This window comes from Phascolarctos cinereus, unplaced genomic scaffold, assembly GCF_003287225.1.
Source record: "Phascolarctos cinereus isolate Bilbo 61053 unplaced genomic scaffold, phaCin_HiC Scaffold_3;HRSCAF=262, whole genome shotgun sequence".
NCBI classification, from domain to species: domain Eukaryota; kingdom Metazoa; phylum Chordata; class Mammalia; order Diprotodontia; family Phascolarctidae; genus Phascolarctos; species Phascolarctos cinereus.
Window position 1 is genome coordinate 106,075,997 of NW_027555736.1, and position 27,008 is coordinate 106,103,004.

General features: G+C 36.2%; 1 protein-coding gene across 1 annotated transcript in view; it reads left to right on the top strand.

The window, feature by feature from the left end:
* Positions 1 to 27,008, top strand: part of LOC110209473 (cilia- and flagella-associated protein 43-like) — a 167,245-nt gene that overhangs the window by 62,972 nt on the left and 77,265 nt on the right. The window contains exons 12-20 of the mRNA XM_078151074.1: positions 10,268 to 10,371; positions 11,052 to 11,192; positions 12,258 to 12,430; positions 18,660 to 18,806; positions 20,168 to 20,298; positions 20,607 to 20,754; positions 21,933 to 22,010; positions 25,461 to 25,538; positions 26,200 to 26,325. Of these exons, the coding sequence (XP_078007200.1) occupies positions 10,268 to 10,371; positions 11,052 to 11,192; positions 12,258 to 12,430; positions 18,660 to 18,806; positions 20,168 to 20,298; positions 20,607 to 20,754; positions 21,933 to 22,010; positions 25,461 to 25,538; positions 26,200 to 26,325 (1,126 nt within the window). The remainder of the gene's footprint in view (positions 1 to 10,267; positions 10,372 to 11,051; positions 11,193 to 12,257; positions 12,431 to 18,659; positions 18,807 to 20,167; positions 20,299 to 20,606; positions 20,755 to 21,932; positions 22,011 to 25,460; positions 25,539 to 26,199; positions 26,326 to 27,008) is intronic.

Here is a 27,008-nt window from a genome sequence, read left to right on the forward strand (position 1 = left end):
ATCTCTGACCTGATCTCAGGCTGAAGTGATCTTTTTTTTCTGAAGTCAAGAGTAGTGATATGGAATCCCCTTTCTGAAAAGTTGTCATCAAGGATGTCTATTGCTCCCAGCATCATATCTCATTCTTCTATTACATCCCAGTCATTCTAGGATTAAGCAATTATTTATTTACAAGGGGAAAGAGAATTATAAATTCAGAAATAATAAACTAGAGTAAAATAGGGCCAAGTTCATAAACCATCATTATTCTCTAGGCCTCTGAAGCAAAATCTTCTGACCCAATCTGAGAATCCCTTCATCTTTCTCAAAGTTGATTTATAAAAGATTGCCAGGTGAATTGACTCCCCTCTTCTCTAAGGAAGTAACAGCCTCATCTTTTTTTTCACCATTCCCAATACCCTTTTGACTTTAAAGAACAACAAAACTGTGTCTGGTGTAGAGGAAAGAACATGGGCTTGGGAGTGAGGAGACTAGAGCTAAGGCTATGACAATAACTAGATATGTGACCAGGGAAAATCACTTGACTTCCCTGAACTTCATTGTCATGCAACATGACAGAGGGTTAGACTTGAAGTCCAAAAAATTTGTGTTCTATTCATGTCTCAGATACTTCTTGGCTGTGAGACCAATGGAAAATCATAGAGCTCCATAGTGCTGCCTCACCTGAAAAATGGACATAATAATCTTTGCATTAACTACCTCAAAGGGTGGCTGTGAAGAGTGTATTTTTATGAACCCTAAGGGGCCATACAGACTCAAGTTCTTATTATTAAAGTATACATGGAAATTATCACAGTCACTATTGTCATAAGCATGATATTTATTTCCACAAAGAAATCTGAAATAATGGGCATTTCTAGAAAGGTCAGTACCTAGTATTTTATCTGACTCTTTCATGGTTAGGCAGTACAGGTCCGTGAAATCTGTTTCTTAAAACTAGCTACTTGGTAATTACACTTTGTCCTCTCAGACAAGGTAATATGATTGTTGAAGAAATAGACAGGTCATGATGGTTTCTCCCTCACCTCAAAAACATTATGAAATAGCCTGAATGTTTACAAATATAAATCCCTCCATAACAGTTATATATTTGATTTAAGGAAATACTTAAAAATACCATCTAAAAGAGAGGCTGATGCTAAAAATGTATTATCCTTTTAGACTTACTTATATTTATTCAGAATTATTTGTAAAAGTCCATTTTAATTTCTATTCCCATGGAAGATGGATTAGATGTGGTATATGTGGCCTCAAAGGGTATAGAACTATCACCAGTGGGTAGAAGATATACAAAGTTAGATTTCCAGAGACTTCACAAAGCCCTACTCCAATGCCTCTTTATGGCAAGAAAGTAATCCTGGCCTCTTGAAGGCTATGCCAATAGAATACACACTTCGGCAAATTCATGATGGCTGTAAGTGATGACCCCAGAAAAAAGACTAGTCTATTTTCTGTGGATGAACCTAGCTGATTGCAAAATTAGGTTGTCTTGTATCCAGAAATTAATTCTTTGCCATACTAGTCTAGGCAATGAAGAAAAATACAAAAACAGCCCTCAGGCCTATAGAGACTCTTCTTTTCCACAATGACAGTTGGAAGTACAGTCAAAAGGGGATCACACAGTCTACAATTTTTTTTAAGATAGCCTATGAATTTAGGTAGCTTATCTCTTTACTAATGACTAGAATAACAGAATTATATAATTCTCTACACTGTCATGGTAAACAAATTGGAACAAAGAAGGAGAAACTGCATTCAAATGGAAGATTGGCTCACAGGTTCTCATTGGAGGGACAAATGAAGGAGTTGATAGAATTGGTTTTATGGTGTAAACAAAATCAACAGCAAACATCATTTCATAGATTATTAGATTGTCTCATATTGCAGGATTCATGATAAGTATTTAGAAAAAGACTCTTATGAAAATCATTGTAGCTTAGGCATCAACATTTGCTATTGAGAATGAAGATGTAGAGAAATTCCACAAACTTGATAAGACCCTCCAAATGAAATTAATATATACTCTGATACTCAATGACTTCAGTGCAGAGATGGGAAGAGATGAGGATGGCACATCACATCTTGGAAAACATAGAGTAGGAATAACGAATAAGAAAAGCCAAATAATTGTAGTCTCCATGAAAGTTTCATACCTATACATGATGAATTTTTTTTATTTGAGAAAAGAATGGATGTATAACTAAAACAACTGCATCCTGATCTATTTAAATTTTGATGATTAAAATGTGATATGGATAGAACAAAGGACATAGGGACCAATTACAATAATTTCATATAGAAATTTAACTAATATAAATCAATTGCCATAATGAGGACACCTAAAGAACTTAAAACAAACTTAGCAAATATTTGACTTACTTGTCACAGGGATAAATATGGCAGCCAATGGCAATACCAGTATTGAATGTAAACTCACTTGTAAAATTTTATGGAGAAGGATGGCAGAAGATTATGAGCAGTGCTACCTCATAAAACGGAGAAGTAGTGAAATGTAAATGTAAAACTAGTGTAAAGAAACTTATCTCATGGTCATTAAAGAATTAAAATAAGAAAACAAAAGAAAAAATGGAAAAGATTTACCAAGATTTTTATAACTAACTCTTTGTCATCAAATTTCAGATATAATTATAGGGGAGGTAGAATAAAGCTAAAGAGAACATAAAAAGGAAACTTGGCTGAGTTAAATTGTCTACAGAAGAGATCTATGCTAGAGGCAATTTATAAGGCATATGAAAGAGGAGAACATACCCAAGGAGTGAGAAAAAATCCAATGACAAAAAAGTGAGCAAGAGGAACAACTATCAACCTATATGTCTATTTCCCCAGCTAGGTGATACAGTGGTTAGAGTGCTAGACTTAAAAGTCAGGAATATCTGAGTTCAAATTCTGCTATAGACACTTACTAGCTGTGTGACCCTGAGCAAGTCACTTAACCCTCAACCTCAGTTTCCTCATCTATAAAATGGGGATAGTAACAGCACCTGCTTTATAGGATTGTTGCAAAGATTAAATAAGATAATATATGTGAAGCAAATTTTAAAGTACCACATAAAAGTTAGCTAAGTAAAATTTTCATGAGAATAACTTACATATGCAACAAGGTCATACTTGATGAGGTTCTTTAGAATAGAATATGCAGGTTTTGTATGTGATATTCCACAGTAGAACACAACTTTACCATCACAAAATTGGCTGGAAGACATAGGTAATCAGACATTCCACTATGTTATTTGTTGATTTTTAAAAAATTGTTTCAGTGGAGCAAAACAGTCTCCTTAAAGGCTCTCTTCCAATAAGGTATACCTGATACACAAGGTATCACAAATATTCTAACCACTTATTTTCTCAACCTATTCACTTCCTATGATCTGCTCCTCTGTGACATCTCAATCACACACAAAGATTGTCATATGCTTGATCTTGCCGATGCCTACAGACACACCACTTCTATGTTCAAGAAGTCCCCTTATCTGACTATAATCTATTGTCTTTCCACCACTCCCTCTGCCTTCCCTTGCCAAACTTTACTCTTCACTCATACCATGAGGGGTCCCTTGACCCCTCAGTTCTTTCCCTGGCCATCTCTCCTGCACCTGCCACTTTTTCTTGTTTTCCCCATCTTGACCTCTTGGTGTACCAGTTCAGCTCTATCCTATCCTCTTCTCTTTTTTTCCCTTTACACTTTCTTTTTATGTTTTCAACATTCACTTTTATAAGAATTTGAGTTCCAAATTTTTTTCTCCTTCCTTCCCTCTTCCCTCCCCAAGAGAGCATGTATAATCATATTAAACATATTTCCACATTAGTCATGTTGTGAAAGAAGAATCAGAACAAAAGGGAAAAACAACAAGAAAGAAAAACAAAAAAAGTGAAAATAGTATGCTTAGATCTGCATTCAGACTCCATAGTTCTTTCTCTGGATGTACATAGCATTTTCCATCTCGAGTATTTTGGAATTGTCTTAGATCCTTGCATTGCTAAGAAGAGCTAAGTCTATCAAAGCTGATCATCACACAATATTGCTCTTATTGTGTACAATGTTCTCCTGGTTCTACTCACTTCATTCAGCATTAGTTCATGTAAGTCTTTCCAGGTTTTTCTAAATTCCACCTGCTAATCATTTCTTTTTTTCTTTTTTTTAAATTTTTAACATATGTTTTTAAAACTTTGGGTTACACATTTTCTCCCTTCCTCCCTCCCCACCCACCCTCATTGAAAAGGCAAGCATCTCGATACAGGTTATAGATGTGTAGTCATGCAAAACACTTCCACAGTAGTCCTGTTGTGAAAAACTAAGTGTATTTCCCTTCATCCTACCCTGCTCCCCATTTATTCTATTCTTTCTTTTGACCCTGTCCCTCCTCAGAAGTGTTTGCTTTTGATTATCCTCTCCCACAGTCTTCCCTCCCCTCTATCAACACCCTGCTCTCTTGTCCCCTTCCCCCCTTATTTTCCTGTAGGGTAACATAGATTTCCATACCCCATTGTGTATATTATTCCCTCCTTAAGCCAAATCGTACGAGAATAAGATTCACTCATTCCCTCTCACCATCCCCCATTTCCCCTCCCCTTTTCTTGTCTGTTCCATGTGAGATAATTTACCCCATTCTACTTCTCCCTTTCTCCTTCTCCCAGTATAATTCTCTCTCACCCCTTCATCTTCAACTCACCCTGTGCCTTCTATCTGTGTATACATACATATAATTTTTTCCCTCCTACTACCCTAATACTGACAAAGGACTCATGAGTTACAAATATCATCTTTCCATGCAGGAATGTAAACAGTTCAACCTTAATAAGTCTCTTATGATTTCTCTTTCCTGTTTACCTCTTCCATGTTTCACTTGAGTCTTGTATTTGAAAGTCAAATTTTATATTCAGCTCTAGTCTTTTCCTCAGGAATGTTTGAAAGTTCCCTATTTCACTGAATGACCATTTTTTACCCTGAAAGATTATACTCAGCTTTCCTGGGTAGGTGATTCTTGGTTGTAATCCTATCTCCTTTGCCCTCTGGAATATTATATTCCATGCCCTGTGGTCCCTTAATGTAGAACCTGCTAAATCTTGTGTTATCCTTATTGTGTTTCCACAATACTTGAATTGTTTCTTTCTGGCTGCTTGTAATATTTTCTCCTTGACCTGGGAGCTCTGGAATTTGGCTACAATATTCCTAGGAGTTTTCCTTTGGGGATCTCTTTCAGGAGGTGATTGGTGAATTCTTTCAATTTCTATTTTGCCCTCTGGTTCTAAAATATCAGGGCAGTTTTCCTTGATAATTTCTTGAAAGATGATGTCTAGGCTCTCTTTTTGATTATGGCTTTCAGCTAGTTCAATAATTTTTAAGTTCTCTCTCCTGGATCTATTTTCCAGGTCAGTTGTTTTTCCAATGAGATATTTCACATTCTCTTCTATTTTTTCATTCTTTTGGATCAGCATTACAGTGCCTTTATTTCTCAAGTTTTCACTAGCTTCCTATTTCTCCATTCTAATTTTTAAGGAAGTATTTTCTTCAGTAAGTTTTTGGACTTCCTTTTCCATTTGTCCAATTTTGCTTTTTAGGGTGTTCTTCTCCTCATTGGCTTTTTGGACCTCTTTTGCCATTTGGGTTAGGCTATTTTTTAAGGTGTTACTTTCTTCAGTATTTTTTTGGGTCTCCTTTAGCATCACTCTCAGTTTTTCCTCTACTTCTCTTACTTGCTTCTCAAAATCCTTTTTGAGCTCTTCCATGGACTGGGACCAACTAATATTTTTCTCTTGGAGGCTTTGGATGTAGGAGCTTTGGCTTCGTTGTCTTCTGGTTGTATGTTCTGATCTTCTTTGTCACCAAAGTAAGACAATATAGTCTGATTCTTTTTGCACTGCTTGCTTATGATCCTGGCCAATTATTTGAGTTATAAACTCTTTGTTAAGGTAGGAGTTTGTTTCCAGTGTGGAGAATGTACTGTCCTAAACTTCAGGGGTTTTGTGCAGCTGTCTTCAGAGATACTCCTAGGGACCTGTAAATTTTCAGTTCTTCCAAGGTGCTATGATCAAGGGTGAGGTTTACTCCTTTCCTGGCCTGCGCTCTGGTCTATTAGTGACCACAAGCTCTCCTTTCTGTCCTGAAACTGTGAAGAGGGTTTTTTCTCCACAGCCAGTACAAGCTCCCCCATGCCAGCACTCCTCCTCACCCCAGGACCGCCTGTGATCCCAGATCCAAGAAAACGCAAAGCAAGAGAATCCTGTACCAGCGGAGAGATCCTTGCAATCCCCCTCTGATCAGCCACTTGATTCTCCCTCAGTCTGTGGGCTGGAAACTTAGGAGTCAGCCACTGCCCCAGGGGCCACGCTCTCAGGAATTGGAGCTGAGACCCCATGCTGGTCTCTCACCACTGCAGGAACAGACTTTTCCCACTGACCTTCTAGGTCGTCTTTGGCATTTGTGGGTTGAGAAGTCTGGAAACCACCACAGTTGCCTATGATTCCGTCCTCTGAGGCCTGCTCCAGGTTTGCTGTGGCCTGTGTGCCCATGGGGCACTGCGCTTCTCTACCAGCCCTGCGCAATATACCTTTGTCATCAACCATCCAGGCTGTCTAGGCTGGAAATTTGTTTCACTCTGTCTTTTTGTGGGTTCTGCTGCTTTAGAATTTGTTTAGAGCCATTTTTAATAGGTATTTGGAGGGGTTTGGGGGAGAGCTCAAGCAAGTCACTGCTTTTACTCTGACATCTTGGCTCCCCAATCATTTCTTATAGCACTATCATATTCCATTAAATTCATATGCCACAACTTGTTCAGCCATTTCCCCACTAATGGACATCCCTTCAATTTCAAAATCTTGGCCATCAGAAAAAGAGCTACTATAAATATTTTTGTACATGTAGGTCCCTTCCCCTTTTTTATGAACTTGTTGGGATACAGACCTAATAGTGGTGTTTCTGGATCAAAGGGTATGCTCACTTTGGTTGCTCTTTGGGCATAGTTCCAGATTGCTCTCCAGAATGGTTGGATCACTTCACAAGTCCACCAACAATGCAGTAGTATTCCAATTTTCCTACATCTTCTCCAACATTTATCATTTTCCTGTTTTGTCATGTTGTCCAATCTGATAGGTGTTATGTAGTACCTCAGAGTTGTTTTAATTTGTATTTCTCTAATGAACAATGATTTAGAGCATTTTTTTCAAAAGACTATAGACAGCTTTAATTTCTTCATCTGGATACTGCCTGTTCATGTCCTTTGACCATTTATCAATTGGGGGACGACTTGTATTCTTATAAATTTGATTCAGTTCTCTATATATTTTAGAAACCTGTCCTCTTTTCTTAAGTATTTGTCCCCTTATCATTTCACCAATGTATCCTGGCAAGCCTCAGCCTTGGATCACTTCCAACATCCTCCATCTTTTCTCCTACACATGTGGAAACAAAGGTGGAAAAAACCACACAACCATTCTGATTGAGACCACTACAAATTTATGTTACACAACTCCAACTGGGCCCTGATTGTTTGCTGCTAGCCCATCCTATTGTGTCTCCCTTATCAACTCACTATTGTACTATCTACAGTGATTCAAACCTTTTCATACCTCCTCAAAGCTCAGATGACTTCCCCTACCCCCACCCTCTCAGCTGTGAACCTTGCCTCATCTTTTACAGAAAATATGGGGGCCATTTGCCCTGATTTTCCTCTTCTCCTCTTCTTCATCTCATATCACTCATATGTCTTCTGCCACTATCTTCTCCTTTGCCCCATCTCGCGTGAAGAGGAGACCTTACTCCTTACCAAGGCTAACCTCTCTACCTGCACAAGTGATCCCATTCTATCTCATCTCCTTCAATATATCACTCTTTGTCATCCCCACTCTTTCACATATTTTCAATCTCTCCCTGTCTATTGGTTCCTTTCTTACTACCCACAAACATGCCCATGTTTTGCCCATCCTCAAAAAACCCTCACATAATCCTTCCATCCCTGCTATCATACTATACTTCTTATGCCCTTTGTAGCTAAGCTCCTCGAAAAGGCCATCTACAACAGTTGCCTCCACTTTCTCTCAATGTCTTAACCTCTTACAATATGGCTTCCAACCTCATCTTTCCACCAAAACTTCTCTCTCCAAAGTTTCCAGTGATTGCCAAGTCCAATGGCCTTTTCGTGGTCTTCATTCTCTTTGACCTCTTGCAGCCATTGACATTGCAGAGTACCCTCTTCTCAATACTCTCTTTTTTGTAGGTTTTCGGGACACTGTTCTCTCATGGTTCTCCTCCTACTTATCTGACCTTTCCTTTTCAGCTTCCTTTTCTTGATCCTTATCCAGATCACACCCTCTAACCATAGGTGTCCACCAGGGGTCTGTCATGGGCCCTCCTCTTTTCTCCTTCCATACTATTTCTTTTGGTGATCTCATCGGCTCTCATGCTGATGAATCTCTGTGCTGATGAATCTCAAATCCACCTATTCTGCCCTAACCTCTCTGCTGACCTCCAATCTTACGTCTCCACTTGACTTTCAGACATCTCCAACTGGATGTCCAGTAGACATCTTAAATTCAACATGTCCAATGTGGAACTTACTATCTTTCCCCCTGAACCCTCCTCACCTCCTAACTTCCCTATCACTGTCAAGCACAAGTTCCTCAGGCTTGCAACCTAGGCATCATCCTCTACTCCTCACTATCTCTTACCCCACCCCCACCCCCACACCCACCATTTACTCTGTTGCCAAGGTCTGTCAATTTCACCTTTGCAACATCTCTCAAATACTTTTCCTTCTCTCCTCTGATACTGCCACCATTCTGGAGCAGGTTCTCTTTACCTCCCACCTAGAGTATTGAATTAGCCTGCTCTTAGGTCAGCCTGCTTCATGTCTCTCCCAACTCCAATCCATCCTCCATTCAGCCACTAGTGATTTTCCTAAAGTGCAGGTCTGACCATGTCACCTCCTCTTGCACTTTAAAAGATGTTGCGAAGGTGAAATTGACAGACTTTGGCAATGGGAATAATATTAAAGAAGAGGCATTTTGATCTGTTTTTGCACTGTACCCTAAGGATCATGGGACCTTTCCATCTGACTTACAGCTGAAACCTTCCACATGTGTTTTCTCCCCATTAAAATGTGGACCCCTTGAGGGCAAGGACTGTTTTCTATTTATATCACCAGAGCTTAACACAGTGCTTAGCACACAGGGAGGTCTTAATAAATACTTCATCAATCTATACATATGCATATATGTATGTGTGTGTATGTATGCATATATAAATACATATATGTGCGTGTGTGTATATGTATATGCATTATATATACATATGTGTGTATATATGTATATGCATATATATGTATACACACACACACACACACACATACATATTTACATACACAGGTAGATGCTACAAATGGGCAATTGGTCCCAGAATTAAACAGGGAAAGAAAAGTGGGTAGTTTTGACTCTGAAAAAAATTTAAACTTTAATCATCCCAAACTTTTCTCTGAAACAAAGGCCCATCTTTTTAATACCACTTTTTTCTCCAGTGATGTTTTTTAATACCAATTTTCTTCCAGTGTTTCTTCAAGTCATGTAACACTACAGTCTCTGAAGCAATGGAGAGTCATGTGATCAGTCAGTCAATAAACAAATATTTATTATGCACTTACTATGTGCCAGGCTCTGTGCTAAACACAGGAGAGTGTGAATAGTCTAAGATATATAATAAATAAGAAACTGCTTAGAAGAAATGGAGTAAATGACATCACCAGAGAAATGTATGACTGAAAAAGAACATAGTTTGGCCATGGGAAGAGAGGAAACAATAACTGATGGACAATCTGTGTGCTCCACTGGTATTCTACTGATATCAAAAGAAAGCGTAAATGTCTCCCAAAACGTTGAGTGATTCCCTGGTGGTAGAGTTATGGAAAGACATGGACAAAGAATTGGACAAGCTAGTCGACCTTGTATGCATTATTATGTGTATGACTGTAGGAACATCTGCATTAATAAGATGACAGAACCATTTGAGAATATGGAAGGACTTCTTAACAATCAGAGCTCTAAGAAATGCAATGTGACATAGTGTCAAGGACTGAATTAGGAGTCAGAAGACCTTGACCTCTGTCACTTTGGGCAAATCACTTAATCTCTCTGGGCCTCAGTCTCCTCATCTGTAAAATGTGGAAGGGTTGGACTAAAGCACCTCTAAAGTCCCTTTCATGTATTGTCTTATAATAAGAAAAAACTACAATATAATTCAATATATGTTTTTTTCTAGTTATGATCAACGTGGTTTGTTTTTGATAATTGGAACATCTGATAGACATATCTTCTTATTAAGTTCCAAAGCCTCAGAAACATTCAGGATTATTGGATTTACAGGTAATGTACATAGAGAAGTAGTATTTATTAATTTAGATATGTTAGTGTCTTTCCTCTAAAGGGTCAAAGTTTTGAGAACAAATGAACTATGAGTGTAACAACCAAGATGGTGAAGTTTACAAAACTCTTCTCGTCGTATTTAAAAATAGGAGTTTTGCAAACACTGAAGTTTGGAGACAAGTTGCATACAACAGCCAATGTCTTCTTGGTTTCAAATGATAAGTTGTGTTCATTTGTTCTTGAATATTATTACATTAATATTTGACTTTTAATGAAGATCTCTACCTCATGTTTTGCTGCACACACATCCTTTATTTGTTCCCTACACAAATCCTTGAAATCACATTCAGATATAGTGGAAGTAGAAACAATTTTAAGTCACATATATGAAAATTTCTTTCATACCCTTAATGCCACTGTCTTCAAAATTCAGTCGAAAATGCTATAAACCTAGAGTCTTACAGGCTAAAAGAATATGCTGTTTTATGAATAAAATGTCTACTTTGTATTGTAGAGTTACTCTATAAATAAAATCTTTGTGGTCTCACCCAGAAGGTTCAGATATAGAAATTTAGTCATAGAGTAGCTTGTAATTAGATTTTTTAAATTTGAACAAGCATATTTCTTAAACCGATCACCAATGACAATTTCTGTGTATGTCTACTAATGTCTATTTTCAGAGGTGAGTGCTAACATTTTACAAATATGTACAGTTTGTGTTTGGGGAACTAACAAAATTCAAGTTATGGTCCTTGAAGAATCTTCAGAAAATGAAAGAAGCAAGCTAGAAATGTTCACTCTGACTGATGAAATCTTAGCAGGTAATAAAGGAATATAATAATAAAAGTTATTATTAAATATAATTATTACTCAATTATTAAGAATTACTAATCATGTATTATTATTTCATAGTAAGCATACTATTACTAACTTCCTCCTGAGTCTTTTCCTTTTCAGCCTATTGGAAAACTTGCAGAAAAACTGCAGAATTGAAACCATTGCTAAATTGTTTATCTTCTGTTATTTTCTGCTTCATAGTCTCAAATATACTTTAAGTTTGGTTAGATTGTAGACTAGTTATTTGTAATAACAAGGATGTAATGAAAGCTTTTCCAACAAAAAGAGATGTTAAAAATAAATTCTCCAAATTGATTCACTGCAGATGCAAAAGAAGTTAATAACTATAAACAGAAACTTATCTATTTATAGATGACATTTATACTTACAGTACTATAAGACAGCTAGAACTACCAGAATGCTTTTATATTTGTTATAGGTCTCTTAGTATATCCATGAATTACTTCATTCTACATATCTATTGAACTATTGAGTTTTCTAAGGCCCAAGAATATAAGTGATCTACCCAATGGCATACAACTTGTTAACACTAGAGTACCTTTTCAAAGGATTAACATGCATCAGTTGGCACAATAAGTTTTGTTTTATCCACAAGGCAAAAGAAGAGATAGGAGGATGGAATTTTTTATTTCAAAGGAAAATGATAACATCTGCTTATAAATGTTTGTATTTAAAGTATATTTACATAGATAGGAGAAAGGATTTATTAAATATATTTCCTTGTCAATTGATGCACCTGGTCCTTCTAGAGTTAAAACTGAAGAAGAAAAAAATGTATAAATAATTCCAAAAGACTGAGATTTATTTCACCAGCTTGTGTTACTTAAAGGACAGGCATTTAACAATATCTCAAAGGACCAAAAAAATTTTTGCATCATCTGATGTGCCTGGTCCTTCTAGTGTTAAGTGATCTTTTCAAACATTTTTGTTTTTCATAAATAGCATATTATATAATATCCTTATTGGTTTTAAAAGTTAAATTCCAAATATTTCTAAAGTGATTTTTTTCTCTTCCCCAAATCTTGTAGATGCTGCCAAATATAGTGATGAAAGAGGGAGACTGAAAAATGAATTATTTGCAAGGACCCTGTATGAAATACATCATCCCTTATCCTCTGCTGTCTTGGATTTCGATTGTGAAAAAATATATGGCTTTTGTAGCCATGTGCCATATATCTGTACCTACAGTATTCCTAAAAAGGTATTCCTCTGTTGCCATTAACATAGTAAAATACAAATATATCATTTCCCTTAGTAATTAAGTCACATAAAATATACATATATATATATATATAAGTCACATCCTAGAGGATTTTAATAAATACATTCTTTGCCAATCTTGGATTCATGGTAGCCTCATTTGCAGCCTATCATAAAATAATCCATAAATATGGCAGTCAATAAGCATTTAGATTTCATGAACACTTGTGGGAAACAGGCAAGATCAAGTGATAGCTGAGGCAGGGTAGAGGTCATGGGAAATGAGTAGATTGAAGAACTGGTTAGTCAGAATATTTGAAGGCGTATCAGTACATTTGTTGGAGTCTCCTAGTATAAGGGCAGAGGTTGGGGGTGACCTGTGAGACAGTCACTGAACTCACTGAGGAAGAAAGGAGAAAACTTAGAGGTTGATAGATAATAGCTACCATAATCTTTACTAGGTGATCAATTTTTTTGGTCTCTTTTTTGTTTAGTATTTTTCCCCAGTTATGTGTGAAAACAATTTTTGATACTTTAAAACATTGAATTCCAAATTATCTCCTTCCTTCCCTCCCCACCCCAGCCCCATTGAGAAGCCAAGCAATTCAATATAGGTTTTACATGTGTAATCATGCAAAACATACAAATAACAGTCATATTGTGAAAGAAAACATAGACAAAAACTCTCAAGAAAAATAAAGTAAAAAAAAAGTATGCTTCAATCTGTACTGAGACACCATCAGTTCTTTCTCTGGAATGGATAGCATTTCTCATCATAAGTCCTTCAGAGTTGTCTTGGATCACTGTATTGCTGAGAATAGCTAAGTGACTCACAGCTGATCATCTTACAATATTACTGTTACTTTGTACACAATACATTTCACTTTGCATCAGCCCATGCAAGTCTTTCTAGGTTTTTCTGAGAGTATCCTGCTCATCATTTCTTAGAGTACAATAGCATTCCATCATAATCACATGCCGCAACTTTTTCAGTCATTCTCCACTTGATGGGCATGGGTGATCAATTTGTGATAGAAGAGTCTAGAAACAGCAGTGGGGAGCAAGGGGTATTCTGAGTCTCCCACCACAAACAATGAGTCAAGGTGAATTCAAGTGCAGCCTCAAGGGGTGCAATGTCATGAAGAAGGAGCCAGATCTCAGTGAGAACCTGAGGCTAGAATGAGAAAGGAAAATGTTTAAGACAAAAGCAAGTTTGTTCATTATGGAGGAGAGGAAAGTGGAATGGGTAGGTAGATCTAGCGTGGAACATTAAGGGGCTCCACTAAAGAGAGTGGGAATAAGAGAACAGGCAATGGTAGATGGTGACTGAAATTTGTATAGCAATAGCCAGGGATTCATGATTGTTGGGATGGAGGAGATAATACATCCCAACACTATACTATTGGAGTCAGTAGTGAATGAGCCAAGTTTCTTAGATAAACATAAAAAAAATAGGAGCGCAGGTTAGTGTGTATGAGTAAGTTACTTTTCTTTTTTCTTCCTTTCCTTGTTTCCTATGCCTAAATAAACAGTAGAAATGTTTTATATGTTTACAATGGTGGTTGAAGTGTTAACACATGAGAAAAAATAACTGGGGTATTTTAGTGGACTGAAAGCTCAATATAATTCAATAATGTGACATGGCAACCCTCCAAAGCTAGTGCTATCCTATGCATCATGAAAAGAGGTATAATATTCACAACAAAGGAGATGATGGTTTTATTGTACTTTGCCCTGGAATACTATATTCAGTTCTTGGTGGCATATTTTAGGAAGGACATGAAAAATAGGAGTCAATTTGGAGGGTGATCAGGATGGTGAGTAGACTGGAAACTATGAAATGTGAGGTTCATTTGAAGAATACTTGGAGAGATATGGTTGTCTTTAAGAACTTAAGGGCCTTCATTTCTAAAATACATAGAGAACAGAGTCAAATTTATAAGAATACAAGTCATTCCCCAATTGATAAATGGTCAAAGGACATGAACAGGCAGTATCCAGATGAAGAAATTAAATCTATCTATAGCCATATGAAAAAATGCTCTAAATCACTATTGATTAGAGAAATGCAAATCAAAACAACTTTGAGTACCACATTACACCTATCAGATGGCTAATATGACAAAACAGGAAAATGATGTTGGAGAAGATGTAGGAAAATTGGAATACTAATGCATTGTTGGTGGAGTTATGAAGTGATTCAACCATTCTGGAGAGCAATTTGGAACTATGCCCAAAGGGCAACCAAAGTGTGCATACCCTTTGATCCAGAAACACCACTATTAGGTCTGTGTCCCAATGAGATCGTAAAAATGGAAGAGGACCACATGTACAAAAATATTTATAGCAGCTCTTTTTGTGGTGGCAAAGAATTGGAAATTGAGAGGATGCCCATCAATGGGGGAATGGCTGAACAAGTTGTGGTATATGAATGTAATGGAATACTATTGTTCCATAAGAAATGATGAGCAGGTATATTTCATAAAAACCTGGAAAGACTTACATGAACTGGTGCTGAGTGAAGTGAGCAGAATCAGGAGAACATTGTACATAGTAACAGTAACAAAAACATTGTACAATGACCAAAATTGAAAGACTTAGCTCTTCTGAGCAACACAATGATCTAAGACAATTCCAAAAGACTTATGATGGAAAATGTTATCCACATCCAGAGAAAGAACTATGGAGTCTGAATGCAGATCCAAGCATACTATTTTCTTTTTTTTGTTTGTTTTTTCTTTCTTGTTGTTTTTCCCTTTTGTTCTGATTCTTCTTTCACAACACGACGAATGTGGAAATGTGTAAAATAATTGCACATGTATCAGATTGCATGCCACCTTAAGAAAGGGGGGGGGAATTTAGAACTCAAAATCTTATAAAAGTGAATGTTGAAAACTAAAAATAAAGTAATTAATTGATTAAAAATAATTTAAGGGCTTATCTGGGGAAGAAGTACTAGACTTGTCCCATTTGGTCTCAGACAGAACTGGTAACAGTGGATTGTAGCAGAAAGAGTTCTCCATTTGGAGTTAAGAGGATATAAGTTTAAATTCTAGTTCTACCATACTTGCCATCTGTGTTGTGTTATCATTGAGTCATTTTCAGTCGTGTCTGACTGACTCTCTGTGACCCCTTTTGAGTTTTCTTGGCAAAGATACTGGAGTGGTTTGCCATTTCCTTCCCCAGTTCATCTTACAGATGAAAAAACTGAGGAAAACAGGATTTAATGACTTGCCCAGGACCACACAGCTAGTGTTGGAGGCCATATTTGAACTCAGGAATATGAACTGACTTCAGCCCTGGTGCTCTATCCACTGTGCCACCTAATTGCCCTTTGCCATCTATGTAACCTTAAGAAAATCACTCAGACTCTCTAGGCCTGTTTCTTCATATGTAAAATGAGGGCGTTGGACTAAATCATCTATAGAGTCTTTCAAAGTGGTCAATTTCAGCTTGATTCAAGAAAAAACTTCCTAACAATTGGAGCTGTCCAAAAGTGAGATGAACTGTTCAAGAAACAGTACGTTCTCCCTTTTCAAGAAAAGATATAATACATGACTATTCATCAGTACCATTGGGATTTTTGGTCAGGCATGGGTTGAATTAGATGGTCTCTTACACACCCTCCAGTTTTGTAATTCTGTAATGTTGTGTTTATTGTTATAAAGGTTCATACCCTTTCCTTGCCTTGGGAAAGTCAATCAGCACCTTAAGGATGCATTCTCTTAATTAACAATCCAGTGACCTTTTTTCCTCTAACTCTAACCTTAAATGATCACTCTAAAAGGAAATCATTCCTTTTTTTAAAAAAAATTTTCAATTAACAAACATTTATTTTTTCTCCCTCCCACCCTCCTATTTATAATCTAAAAGGAAAAGATAAAACCAAAACAAGTGTGCATAGTTAAGCAAAATAAATTCCTACACTATCCATGTCCAAAAATAAACATGTATGTCTCATTCTGAATCTTGAATCCATTTCCTCTCTGTCCAAAGGTGGGTAGCATAGATAATCATTCGTCTTCGCTAATTAGTATTGATCATTCATTGCACTGATCAGAGTTAAATGTTTCCAAGTTGTTTTTATCTTTACAATGTTGTTGTTATTGTATAAATTATTCTGCTGGCTCTGTTCATTTCATTCTACATCAGTTCCACATAGGTATTTCTAAGTTTCTCTAAACCCATCCCTTTCATCATTTCTTACTACCAAGAGAGAAAGGGAAAAAATAAGGGAGAAACTGTCCAAGAATGATAAAGGATTTTTACTTTAGAAGGAAAGGAGAGTGGCAGGCAGGATCGCAACTTGTTCCTTTTTATTATTTTATTTCACTTCTCTGCTAATTCCTTAGTATAACTTTTTAATCTCCAGATGTCTTCTGTAAATTACAGAAAAGATGATTTGCTTACTTTCGATTCCTTTGGGGTTTGCTGAAAACTGGATGCAGCTAGAGAATGAAAAAAAGAAACCCCTTAGGAGAAAGGATTTTAAGATTCTCCTATGAATTCCAAAATAGTGTAAAGAAAGAAATGAGTATTTTTTTTTACAATGTTAAACAAACGTGAGAGAGGCAGCATGATGTAGTGATGAGAACTCTGGACTTGGAATTAAGATCTGGGTTCAAATTCTACCTCAGACACCTACTAGTTATGTGTCACAATCTTCTGGGCTTCAGTTTCATCATTTGTAAAATGAGGGAGTGGACCTCAATGTCCTTCATGATCCTTTCTGGCTCTATACCTATGATTCTAGGATCTCATAACCACCCCTACTATCAAATGAACAAATTGTTTAAGAAGTGACTGTGCTAGGCACTGGGCTAAGTGCTACATATAAAAGGACAAAAGTCAAACAGTCCTTGCCTTGAAGGAGTTAACTAACATTCTATTGAGGAGGTGCCATATAGACAAAATAGGGACAATGGGATGAGGAGGGGTGTGGTGTATAGAAGCTTGAGGCAGATATACTGAGAGATGGAGAGATTGAGGGGGTACATTTCAGGTGAAAGAGTGGGCAGCAAGTGCAAAGGCAACAGGGATTGGGATGGCAAAAAGGTAAGAGACAGAGAGGGTCATAGTGGATAACTTTTAGTGGCAAATTGCATTAGGAACATAAACAAAATTGCAAACTAAGTGAAGTTTGTCTTTACTGTCCTTTCACCTTCATTTCATTGATCTCCCACATTCCTTCCCCTTCCTACTCTCCCAATTCTTCTCCAGCTGACCAAAGCTTTTAACTGAAAGAACCAGTCTAGTCCTATCATCCTCAGAAATGCCTCAAATTCTGTCTCTTTCTCTCCATCCCTATCTTCAAAAAACAAACAAACAAACAAACAGAAAACCTCAAACCATCTTATACTTTCCTAAGAGTGGACTTCAAGAGAGAACATGACTAACATAAGGTTCTACCTTTGGGGAGTTGGGAAGGGGGAGAAGAGGAGGAGAGGTGGCTCAAAGTGGCACATTGAAGAAAATGTATGTAACTTTGTGATTTACAGTTGGAGATAAACATGTACAACTTAAAAGAGACACTTACTAACACAAATGGATTTGTAATTACTGAAATGTTTAGGGAGATTTTTCTTTTATTCAGCCAGGTGCCCACATCCAGAAGAACAGGCTTCTCTCCCCTATACTGGGGAGCCTTCTGAAACTTTGTTAACCCCTACTTTAGACGCTAAAGCTGAAATCTCATTTTCACCAAAATTTGATTTTATATCATAATTTGACTCACATAAATAGAGTCTGCAAAATGGGCTGCATCGCTATTTGTAAGAACTCACCAGATGAAATGTTTTCTGTTCAATTTGGATTTCAGAGGGATTCTATCAGCAGATATTTAAATTCATAAAGAGCTATTTGAATTAGTTTCCATTTTCTGCCTTTTATCAATCATTGGTATTTGAGATAAAGTAGGGGATGAATCTGATAAATTCTGACAGAATCTGGCACAGATAGTCAACAAAAACTGCTTTCATCAGGAAAATTCCCTTCAATAGGAAGAATCAAATATTTAAGAAACAAGATGAAAACAAAGTTGAAAAAAGGGGCAAAACCCATTAGGCAACACAACCATATGTACCTGCTTATTTTCAATCATAATATGTATTTGTTTTTCATTGATATCAATGATCAAGTTGCCAACACAGTGATGTTGTTTGTTCTTATTAGCAATAAGAATTATTTTCGTGACCTTGAATACAGTTTCACATTTTCTTCTTGGTTTATAGGATAGTGAAGACATAGTTCTCAAAATAGAGAACAAAATGCCAAGTAAACATTATGGAACTGGAATGCTGTATCTGTCTTTTCATGGCCGGTGGCTGGCATCAACAGCTAAAGATGGAATACTGAGCATCCGTGATAGTAATAGTTTGGTAAATATTGGTATCAATATGAAGCCTTAATGTCACAGTGAGAAGCAGGAATGGATTTACACTAAGAAGATACTCTTAAAAAGCTTGGAAAAGAAAAAAAATTGGGTTTTATAGCCTCCTAATCTTTGACTTGTATTGTGTTGTGGATTTTCAAGTTTATTGATGCTTTATATTCCAAAACAATATATTGGGTCTTTTTAAAAATGAATTTTCTTGGTATTTTCTGTTTCTTTTAATATGGAAATAAGAGAAAGCAGAGTAAGGTCAAAAGACAGTTTGTCTTGAACACAGAATACATGGGGGAATAGTAAGAGGAAGGATGGATTGTGGTAGGTTTTCAGTGTTAGAATCATGGGTTTATATTTTATTCTGCAAACAATGAGGACCCACTAAGACGTTTCAAGTAGAGAAGTGATATGATTCTATTGTTGCTAGGTCAATTACTAGAGCAGTAGTGTGGAAGACTCAGAATGACAGGAATGTCAGTTAGGAGTGTATTACAACACTTTTAATCAAAAAGAGATGAGGGCTTGCACTAGGGCAATTGCAGTGGAAGTGGAAAGGTAAAGAATATCTATGAGAGATATTTCAGAGCAGAATGGATTGGATGATTAAGTGGAGAGAAAGAAGAGTCAAAGATGTCTTCAAGGTTACAAGCTGAGATGGAGTGGAGGATGGTGATGTCTTTGATATAAATGGAGAAGCTACATGGAGAAGCAAAAGACTTGAGGGGAGACAGGTTCAGTTTTGGATATGCTGAGTTTGAAGTCTTGGTGTGGTACCTGTAAAGTAGTCAGAAATCCAGAAACGGTGCTCTGGGGAGTGGATAGGGATAGAGGCATAGACTTTTTCTGTATAGTGGTTGTAACTGAAGCCAAAGGGTAGATGGGATCATTGAGGGAGACAGTATATAGAGGGAAGAGAAGAGAGCCAAGAAAAATGAATTAGTGGCAGAAGCAAGGCATAAACCTGATTCTTATGCTTCCAAGGCCACTGTTATTTCCACTACGTTAACTTACTTTTCTAATAGCAATATAGTGTAACCAATAGAACATTGAGTTGGGAAACAAGGGGTCCTGAGTTTAAGTCCTCATTTGTTCACTGACATAGTATAATTTTGGACCAATCACTTAAACTTCTTCATGCCTCTTTTTCAACATATGCGTTGAACTATAGGTTTTCTAGAATCTACATTTGACTTAGTTTGTTAATAATAATACTTACTTATTAAAATGTCAATACTTATTTGTTATGTTAATAATAACTGATTTGTCTCAAAAGCATGTATAATCTGATTTAATAAAACATACAACAAAGCAGCAAACCTTATGCTTTCTTTATATTGTTTCTTAACTACTCAGGAACCATTTGCCAGGGCACGGTGCCATTCTTACCAGGGAAAAGGAATTCAGTCAATCAAATTTTCATTAGATGGCCAATCTATACTAGTTAATGGTAAAGAAGATGGTGCCCTTGTTTGCCTGAAATGGAAGTACGTACAAGCTGAGAAGATACAATTTGTACAATATTTAGCTTTCATTGAAGTAAAAGAAAACAGAAAGGATATAGAAGCAAATAGAATATTTTTGTTATTTTGCTAAAGTCAATATAATGTTTTATTAAATTATAGAAAATATTTTGTAATTTATATAAAAACTGGAAGTAAAGTTGTGGAAAATTATTTACATATTTTTAATTCATTAGAAAATTTTATTTAAGAGAAAATGTATAAAAGGTAAACTCTGCTTTTGACATCATTATATAATGCATATGCATTGTTCATTCTGTTTCAATCCACAGGAGTTTGAGAGGACATCTAATTCACCATGCTACTGAATATTTTCAGGCCTTTGTACCATATTTGAATAGGAACATTTTAGAGCAAAATGTATCTTTATACTACATGACAGATGTTCAGCTCTTTTTGGATTCACTCCATGAAGATCCAGTTGAGTTTCTACATAGTTTTTTAAAAAATAAAAATCTCACAATCCTATAGTAATCCATTTTTAATATCGTTATTTAGGTAACTGTTATTTTGAGTTCCTTTTATTAACTATATTTTCCTTTTATTCATGATTTACTGCTCTAACAAGAATACAAGATCCTTCTCCCCTTGTACTTATTGAGATGACATTTTTAATCCTTCTTACACCTATAAAAAGTACTAAATCTGAACAGAAATTATAGTAAAGAGGAAATGGACTTTAAATTCATACTTGTTGGAAATAATCTTAAGATAATGAAAAATTATGTGAGTATGGGATTTAAAATATGTGGTCATGTAGACCACATATGTTACTTTGCAAGAACATGGTCAGAAGCCCACTGGAATTGAACTGAGAACATGGTTGTTTGCTTCTAATTATTATATAAAAAGTCTTTGTTCTTGTTTCCTAACTTAGGTGATAGAGTATTCAGAAACATTTATAGCTTTAATTGTAGCTTCATGTGGAAAGAGTCAAATTTTTTTATACAAAGTTAAAAGATCATTTTCTATTCTTTCAACTCCTTTATCTACTCCCATTCCCTAAATCTGTAGAATATAGGACAGAACCCTACTGTGGAGATGACCATCATTAAAAGCATATGTTAGATTACTCATTACATGTAGTATTATGCCCATTACTTGTACTACCAGTATGACCTTGGAAAGGTTATTTTATCTCTCTCTGGGCTTCAGTTTCCTCCTCTTTGAAATGAGGAGGTTGAACAAGATGGGTTTGAAGGCCTTTCCATCTGTAGTTCTATGATCCTATGATGAGAGTTGTACAAAAAAGTCAAGTTGCCCTTTATGAAGCTATAAGACCAACATTCATTATATATATATATATATATATATATATGTATATATATATATATGTAGATGACATACAAATAAATTAATATACTTTATGTTAAACATGATATTAGGTGTGAACAAAATATTAAGTGAATTTGATCTACTTATTGAAAACCTACTCAAAGTAATTTCATCGTTAGAGGAAATAAAATTATTTTCTGCATCTAAAATAATCAGATAAAGTTTATAGAATAAGGTTTTAGGGTAACTCTTAAATAATGGGGTAGAGAGTTTGATGAACTAGAGAGTTCAGTTTAATACAGATGTTTATCTTTTCTTCTCAGTTATATTACATAAAGAAGCCATTTCCCCAAGCTAACTATGAAGATGAAACTACTTGGTTACAAAGGAAAAATGAAGAGGTATTATATGAGTGTATTTGTGTGTGTGTGTGTGTGTGTGTGTGTGTGTGTATATATATATATATAATATTATAGAAGATGTATTAATAGTTTTATAGTCAATGCCAAAAATATCAAGACAAATAATTTATTTATCCTAGGCAAAGTTTCAAAATGGTGCTTCCTATGTTCACTAGCAGCACTGGGTCTTTAATATTTAATAGTCTTCTTCTTGATCACTATCACTCCTGTAGTGAAACTGAAAAATGTCAATATTCATGTTGATGGCTCCTTCCAAGTTATCCACCTTCTCAACTGCCCTGACATACCTCAGTCAGTCATGGTGGGATCATATCTTGAATTTCACCATCACCCATAATTATCACGTTTATGATCGTGAATTCATTTTTTTTTAATGAGGCAATTGGGGTTAAACGACTTGCCCAGAGTCACACAGCTAGTGTGTGTTATGTGTCTGAGGCCAGATTTGAACTCAGGTACTCCTGACTTCAGGGCCGGTGCTTTATCCACTGCACCACCTAGCTGCTCCTATGATCTTGAATTCTGAGATTTCCCTCTTTGTTCAGTTTCTTTTTCTTTTATCTTTCGCTTTGCCTATACCAATTCTTCATCCTAATTGTGACCTGCAGTGTATGCCTTTCTGTTCTTCTAATCTATTGTCACCTCACTTTCTTCCTTTCACTGTCTTGATCCTATAGTTGACCAGTTTAACTATCCACCCTCCTCAGCCTTGGTATACCTCACATTCTGCAAGTCAAGTGAACAAGCAAAGTGACTACTAGTTGCTGAGCACTCTCCTAAATCCTAGGAATACAAAGAAAAGTAAAAGAAAACCAGTCCCTGCCCTCAAAGGAAACTAATGAGTTTTCAGACAAGTAGAAGAAGAACCAGGAGAGACTAGTGTCCTAAAAACTTAAAGAAAATAATATCAAAGAGATGTTGACTGGCAAAGTCAAAAAGGTCAAAGAGAGAGTGAGAATTACGAGGATTGAAAAAAAGTCGTTAGATTACACATTAAGAGAGATCACTGGAAGCTTTGTATAGAGCGATTTCAGTTGAATGTTGAAGTGGAAAACCAGACTGCAGAGAATTATGGAGAAAGTAAGAAAAGAGGAAGTAGAAGAATTGTTAATAGACTGTCTCTTCCATGTCATCCATGACTCCTCCATCCTCAAAAACCCCTCAATTAATACATCCATACCGATTAGCTATTGTCCTATATTTCTCTTCACAAAAGGGATCAGAAATATAGACAATATTGGGGATGAATGGACCAGGTGGGGTTTTTTTGAGAATGGGGAAGACAAGGGCGAGATGGAAGAGACCAACAATAACTTTGCCTCATGTTTAACTGAAAAAATTGAGGCCATTTACTGAGAGCTACCTCTTACCCCTCCTCATCTCATGTCATTCAGATGCCTTCCCCTACTATTACCTTCTACACCTGTTTCACATTAAGAAATGTCTCTTCTCCTTGCCAAGGCTTATCTGTCTACATGTACAATTGATCCTCTTTCATCTTGTTTTGTCAAGCAGTCTGTACCCTTTATATATTGTCCCTAATCTCTCACTAATCTTCAACCTCTCCCTGTCTAATGATTGCCTCTCTACTGCCTACAAACTCATTCATGTCTTTCTTCTCTCCCCTCCCACCCCTAATCATCTAGAGCCTAATCCGTATTTTTTTAATGGGTGAGGAAACTGAGGGCCAGAAAGGTTCATTTTCTTCACTAAGATCACATAGTAAGAGGTAGAGCCAGGATTTGAAATTAAGCCTTGTGACTCCAAATTCAGTAATCTTGCCACTATAACACACCTTCAGTTTTGCCTTTTAATATTCTTCAATACAATGGCTTAATGATTTATGTCAATTTCAAGTATGTGTATAACTTTCTTCCAAATCTATGCGGAAAACACAGTATTAGAATGAAACAAGCTGCTGTTATAGTGACTTATTTTCACCTGCAGTTTATAATCTTATTCATTTGTGTGTGTTCCTTTTCCTAGGAGATGCTTTTAAAAATATGCTTTGTAGTTATTTTTCATTATTCTTGCTTTGTAAATACTATGTTTATTACATGATATCTTGTCAGATCCAATGGCTGTTTTTCCTCAGTTCTTATTCTTCTTGACCTTTATGATTCACTTGATACCACTAACCATCCTCCCTCTCCCTCAATACTTTTCTTCTCTGTATTTTGCAGAAGCCACATCTATCTTCTTCCTCTTACTTTTCTGACTTTCTTCTTAATATTCTTTGCAAATTCATCATCCATACTTCCAAATTTTGAGCGTTCCCCTCTGCTCACTTTTCAAATTGGATGTTCCAGAAACACTTCAAATTTAACATATCCAAAACAGAACTCATTGTTTTCTCCCCCTCCCCCCAAAAAAACCCCCCATCTTTCTCCCAAACATCCCTGTTTCTGTTGAAGGAACTACCATTCTTCCAGTCTCCCAGTTATACAACTTCATCATTATCCTTACCTCCTCACTCTTCCTTACTACACTTGACAATTAGTTCCCAAAATTTGTCATTTCTCCATAACATTACTTGTATCTGACCTCTTTTCTCTACTTACACAGTTACAACCTTATTTCAAGTTCTCTTCATCTCAACTGGATCATTGCAATGGCTTCTTAATTGGTCTCCTTGTCTCACTCTAGTCTATCCTCCACACAGATGCCAAAGAATATATTAAGTGCTGATCTGACTATGTCACTTCCCTATTCAATAAAGTCTAGTGGTTTCTTATTGTCTAAGATAAAACATATAAATTCTTCTGTTTAGCTTTTAAAGGCCTTCACACCCTGGCCCCAACCTATATTCCCAGTCTTATTATTCCCCATTCCCTACCTTGCAGTCTAGTCCAATTGGCCTTCTCACTGTTCTCCTGCCACAGCCCACTATCTCATGTTTCTGTCTCTCTACACTGGCTGTCCTCCATGCCTGGAATGCATTCACCTTCAACTCTAAGAATCGCTCTTTTCTTTCCAGATATAGATCAAGCACCAGTTTTGTGGTTTTGGTTTTTTGTTTGTTTGTTTGTTTGTTTGTTTTTGGCAAGGCAATTGGAGTTAAGTGACTTGCCCTGGGTTACACAGCTAGTAAGTGTTAAGTGTCTGGTCTGAGATCAGATTTGAACTCAGCTCTTCCTGACTCTATCCACTGCGCCACCTAGCTGCCCCATAAGAACCACTTTCTACATGAAACTTCCTAATTCCTTCTACCAATTACTAGTATCCTCTCTCTGCTTTGTATTTAGTTGTATGAATTCTATTTATATGTATTCTGTACAACCACATATATGTTGTATCTCCCTGTTAGGACATAAACTCATTTTGAGTACGAATTATTTAATTCTTTGTATCCCTGGCCCCCAAGAGAGTAGTTGACAGTAGTAAATGGGTACTTAATAAATGTTGTTTATTGATTGATTGATGTTTCAGGCCACCAAAAAAGAGATCAAAGAGTTTAGTAAAAAAAAGAAGGAACTAAAAGAAGAAATCAAAACTTTAACTAAAACTGTAAGTGTTATGATGATTCACACTCTAATAAAATGTACCTAAAGTCTCAAATGATATTTTCTGCATAGTCGTATATAGGTATGATGTAGCAGGCATGTATTCTACTCAGGTATTCTCCCTTCTATGTTTGCAAGCTCCACTTTCTGCTGTATTCTTGGAAGTGAGTTACCACACACTCAGCCCAGAGCCTAACACACTGAGTGCTCCATCAATGTCAATGATGAAGAAGAAAAAAAGCAAAATATATAGGGAAATGAAAAGGTTAGACTATTTTTAATAAAGTGTTTAGAGGAATTCTCTGGAACAAATACATTAAACTATATGGTCCTCTTCAATGTTCCTCTGTTGGAGTAGGTTCTTAAAGAGAGAAGCTGGGAAAAAAATATTTTCTTTTTAAAAAATCAACACACTACACATGGAAATCTAGCAAAATTAAAAAATTATATGGCAACAAAACTAAACAATATCTATTCATAAATAGATGTATTACAATGAACAAACAGTGATAACCTTAAGAAGTTAGAATTCAATTAATCTTAATGGTTAGATCCTGGCAATAAGAAATGGTACTGGTATTGATTTTCCCCAGTGAAAGTGGGGGGCACGTTTTAAAGCTGATCTTATTTACTTGTTCACTACTATTTTCTATCATTTAATTCAGATTCAGGCTATGATGAATGAAAATGAGTTGGCATCTGAGATTGCACAATTAGAGCAACAGGAATTCAGTCTAGATGTTGAAGAAATGGAAAGGCTTCATTATGAAGGTGAAGAAGAACTGGAAAAGGTATGTGAGAATTTACTTGAAGTACCATTGTTTATATAGACATAAAAAAGAAAGAAGGGTCAAAATAAGAACTTTTCCAATATACTTATAAAAAGCTTATGTATATCTGGGATGTAAAAATAATAAATTGCTTCATTCATTTAGCCAACTTTTGCTAAACTCTTATTATGTATATAATACTGTGCAAGGTCCAAGGAGAGCTACAAAAGAAAATAATATATTCTCTTTGTCTTGGAGGAGGTATTAGCACCAGATGGTGGCAAAAACAGGGCAGGATTTCATGATAATTTCATCCTTCAAAAGGTAGAGAAACATATAGGGGGAAAATCATTTCCTAGATCTGATTGTCATTAACAGGGAGGAACTGGTTTCTGGGATTAAAATGGTGGAAACTTTGGGGTGAAGTGATTATTTGATCTTAGAATGTGTAATAGAGGAGAGGGAAGTTGCACATTGTCTGACATATATTCTAGATTTTTGGACAGCAAATTTCAAATGCTTTAGAGAAACAACAGATGGGACCCCCATGGACTAAAACACTATAGGGTACATCAGCCTCGAAGGAATGGGAAACTTTGAAGAATGAAATTCTGAAATCAAAAGGGTAAATAATTCTGATGAGGAGGGGGAAATGGAATTCTCTGAAGAGACCTACAGGAATGCAGAGAGAAATCATGAACCAT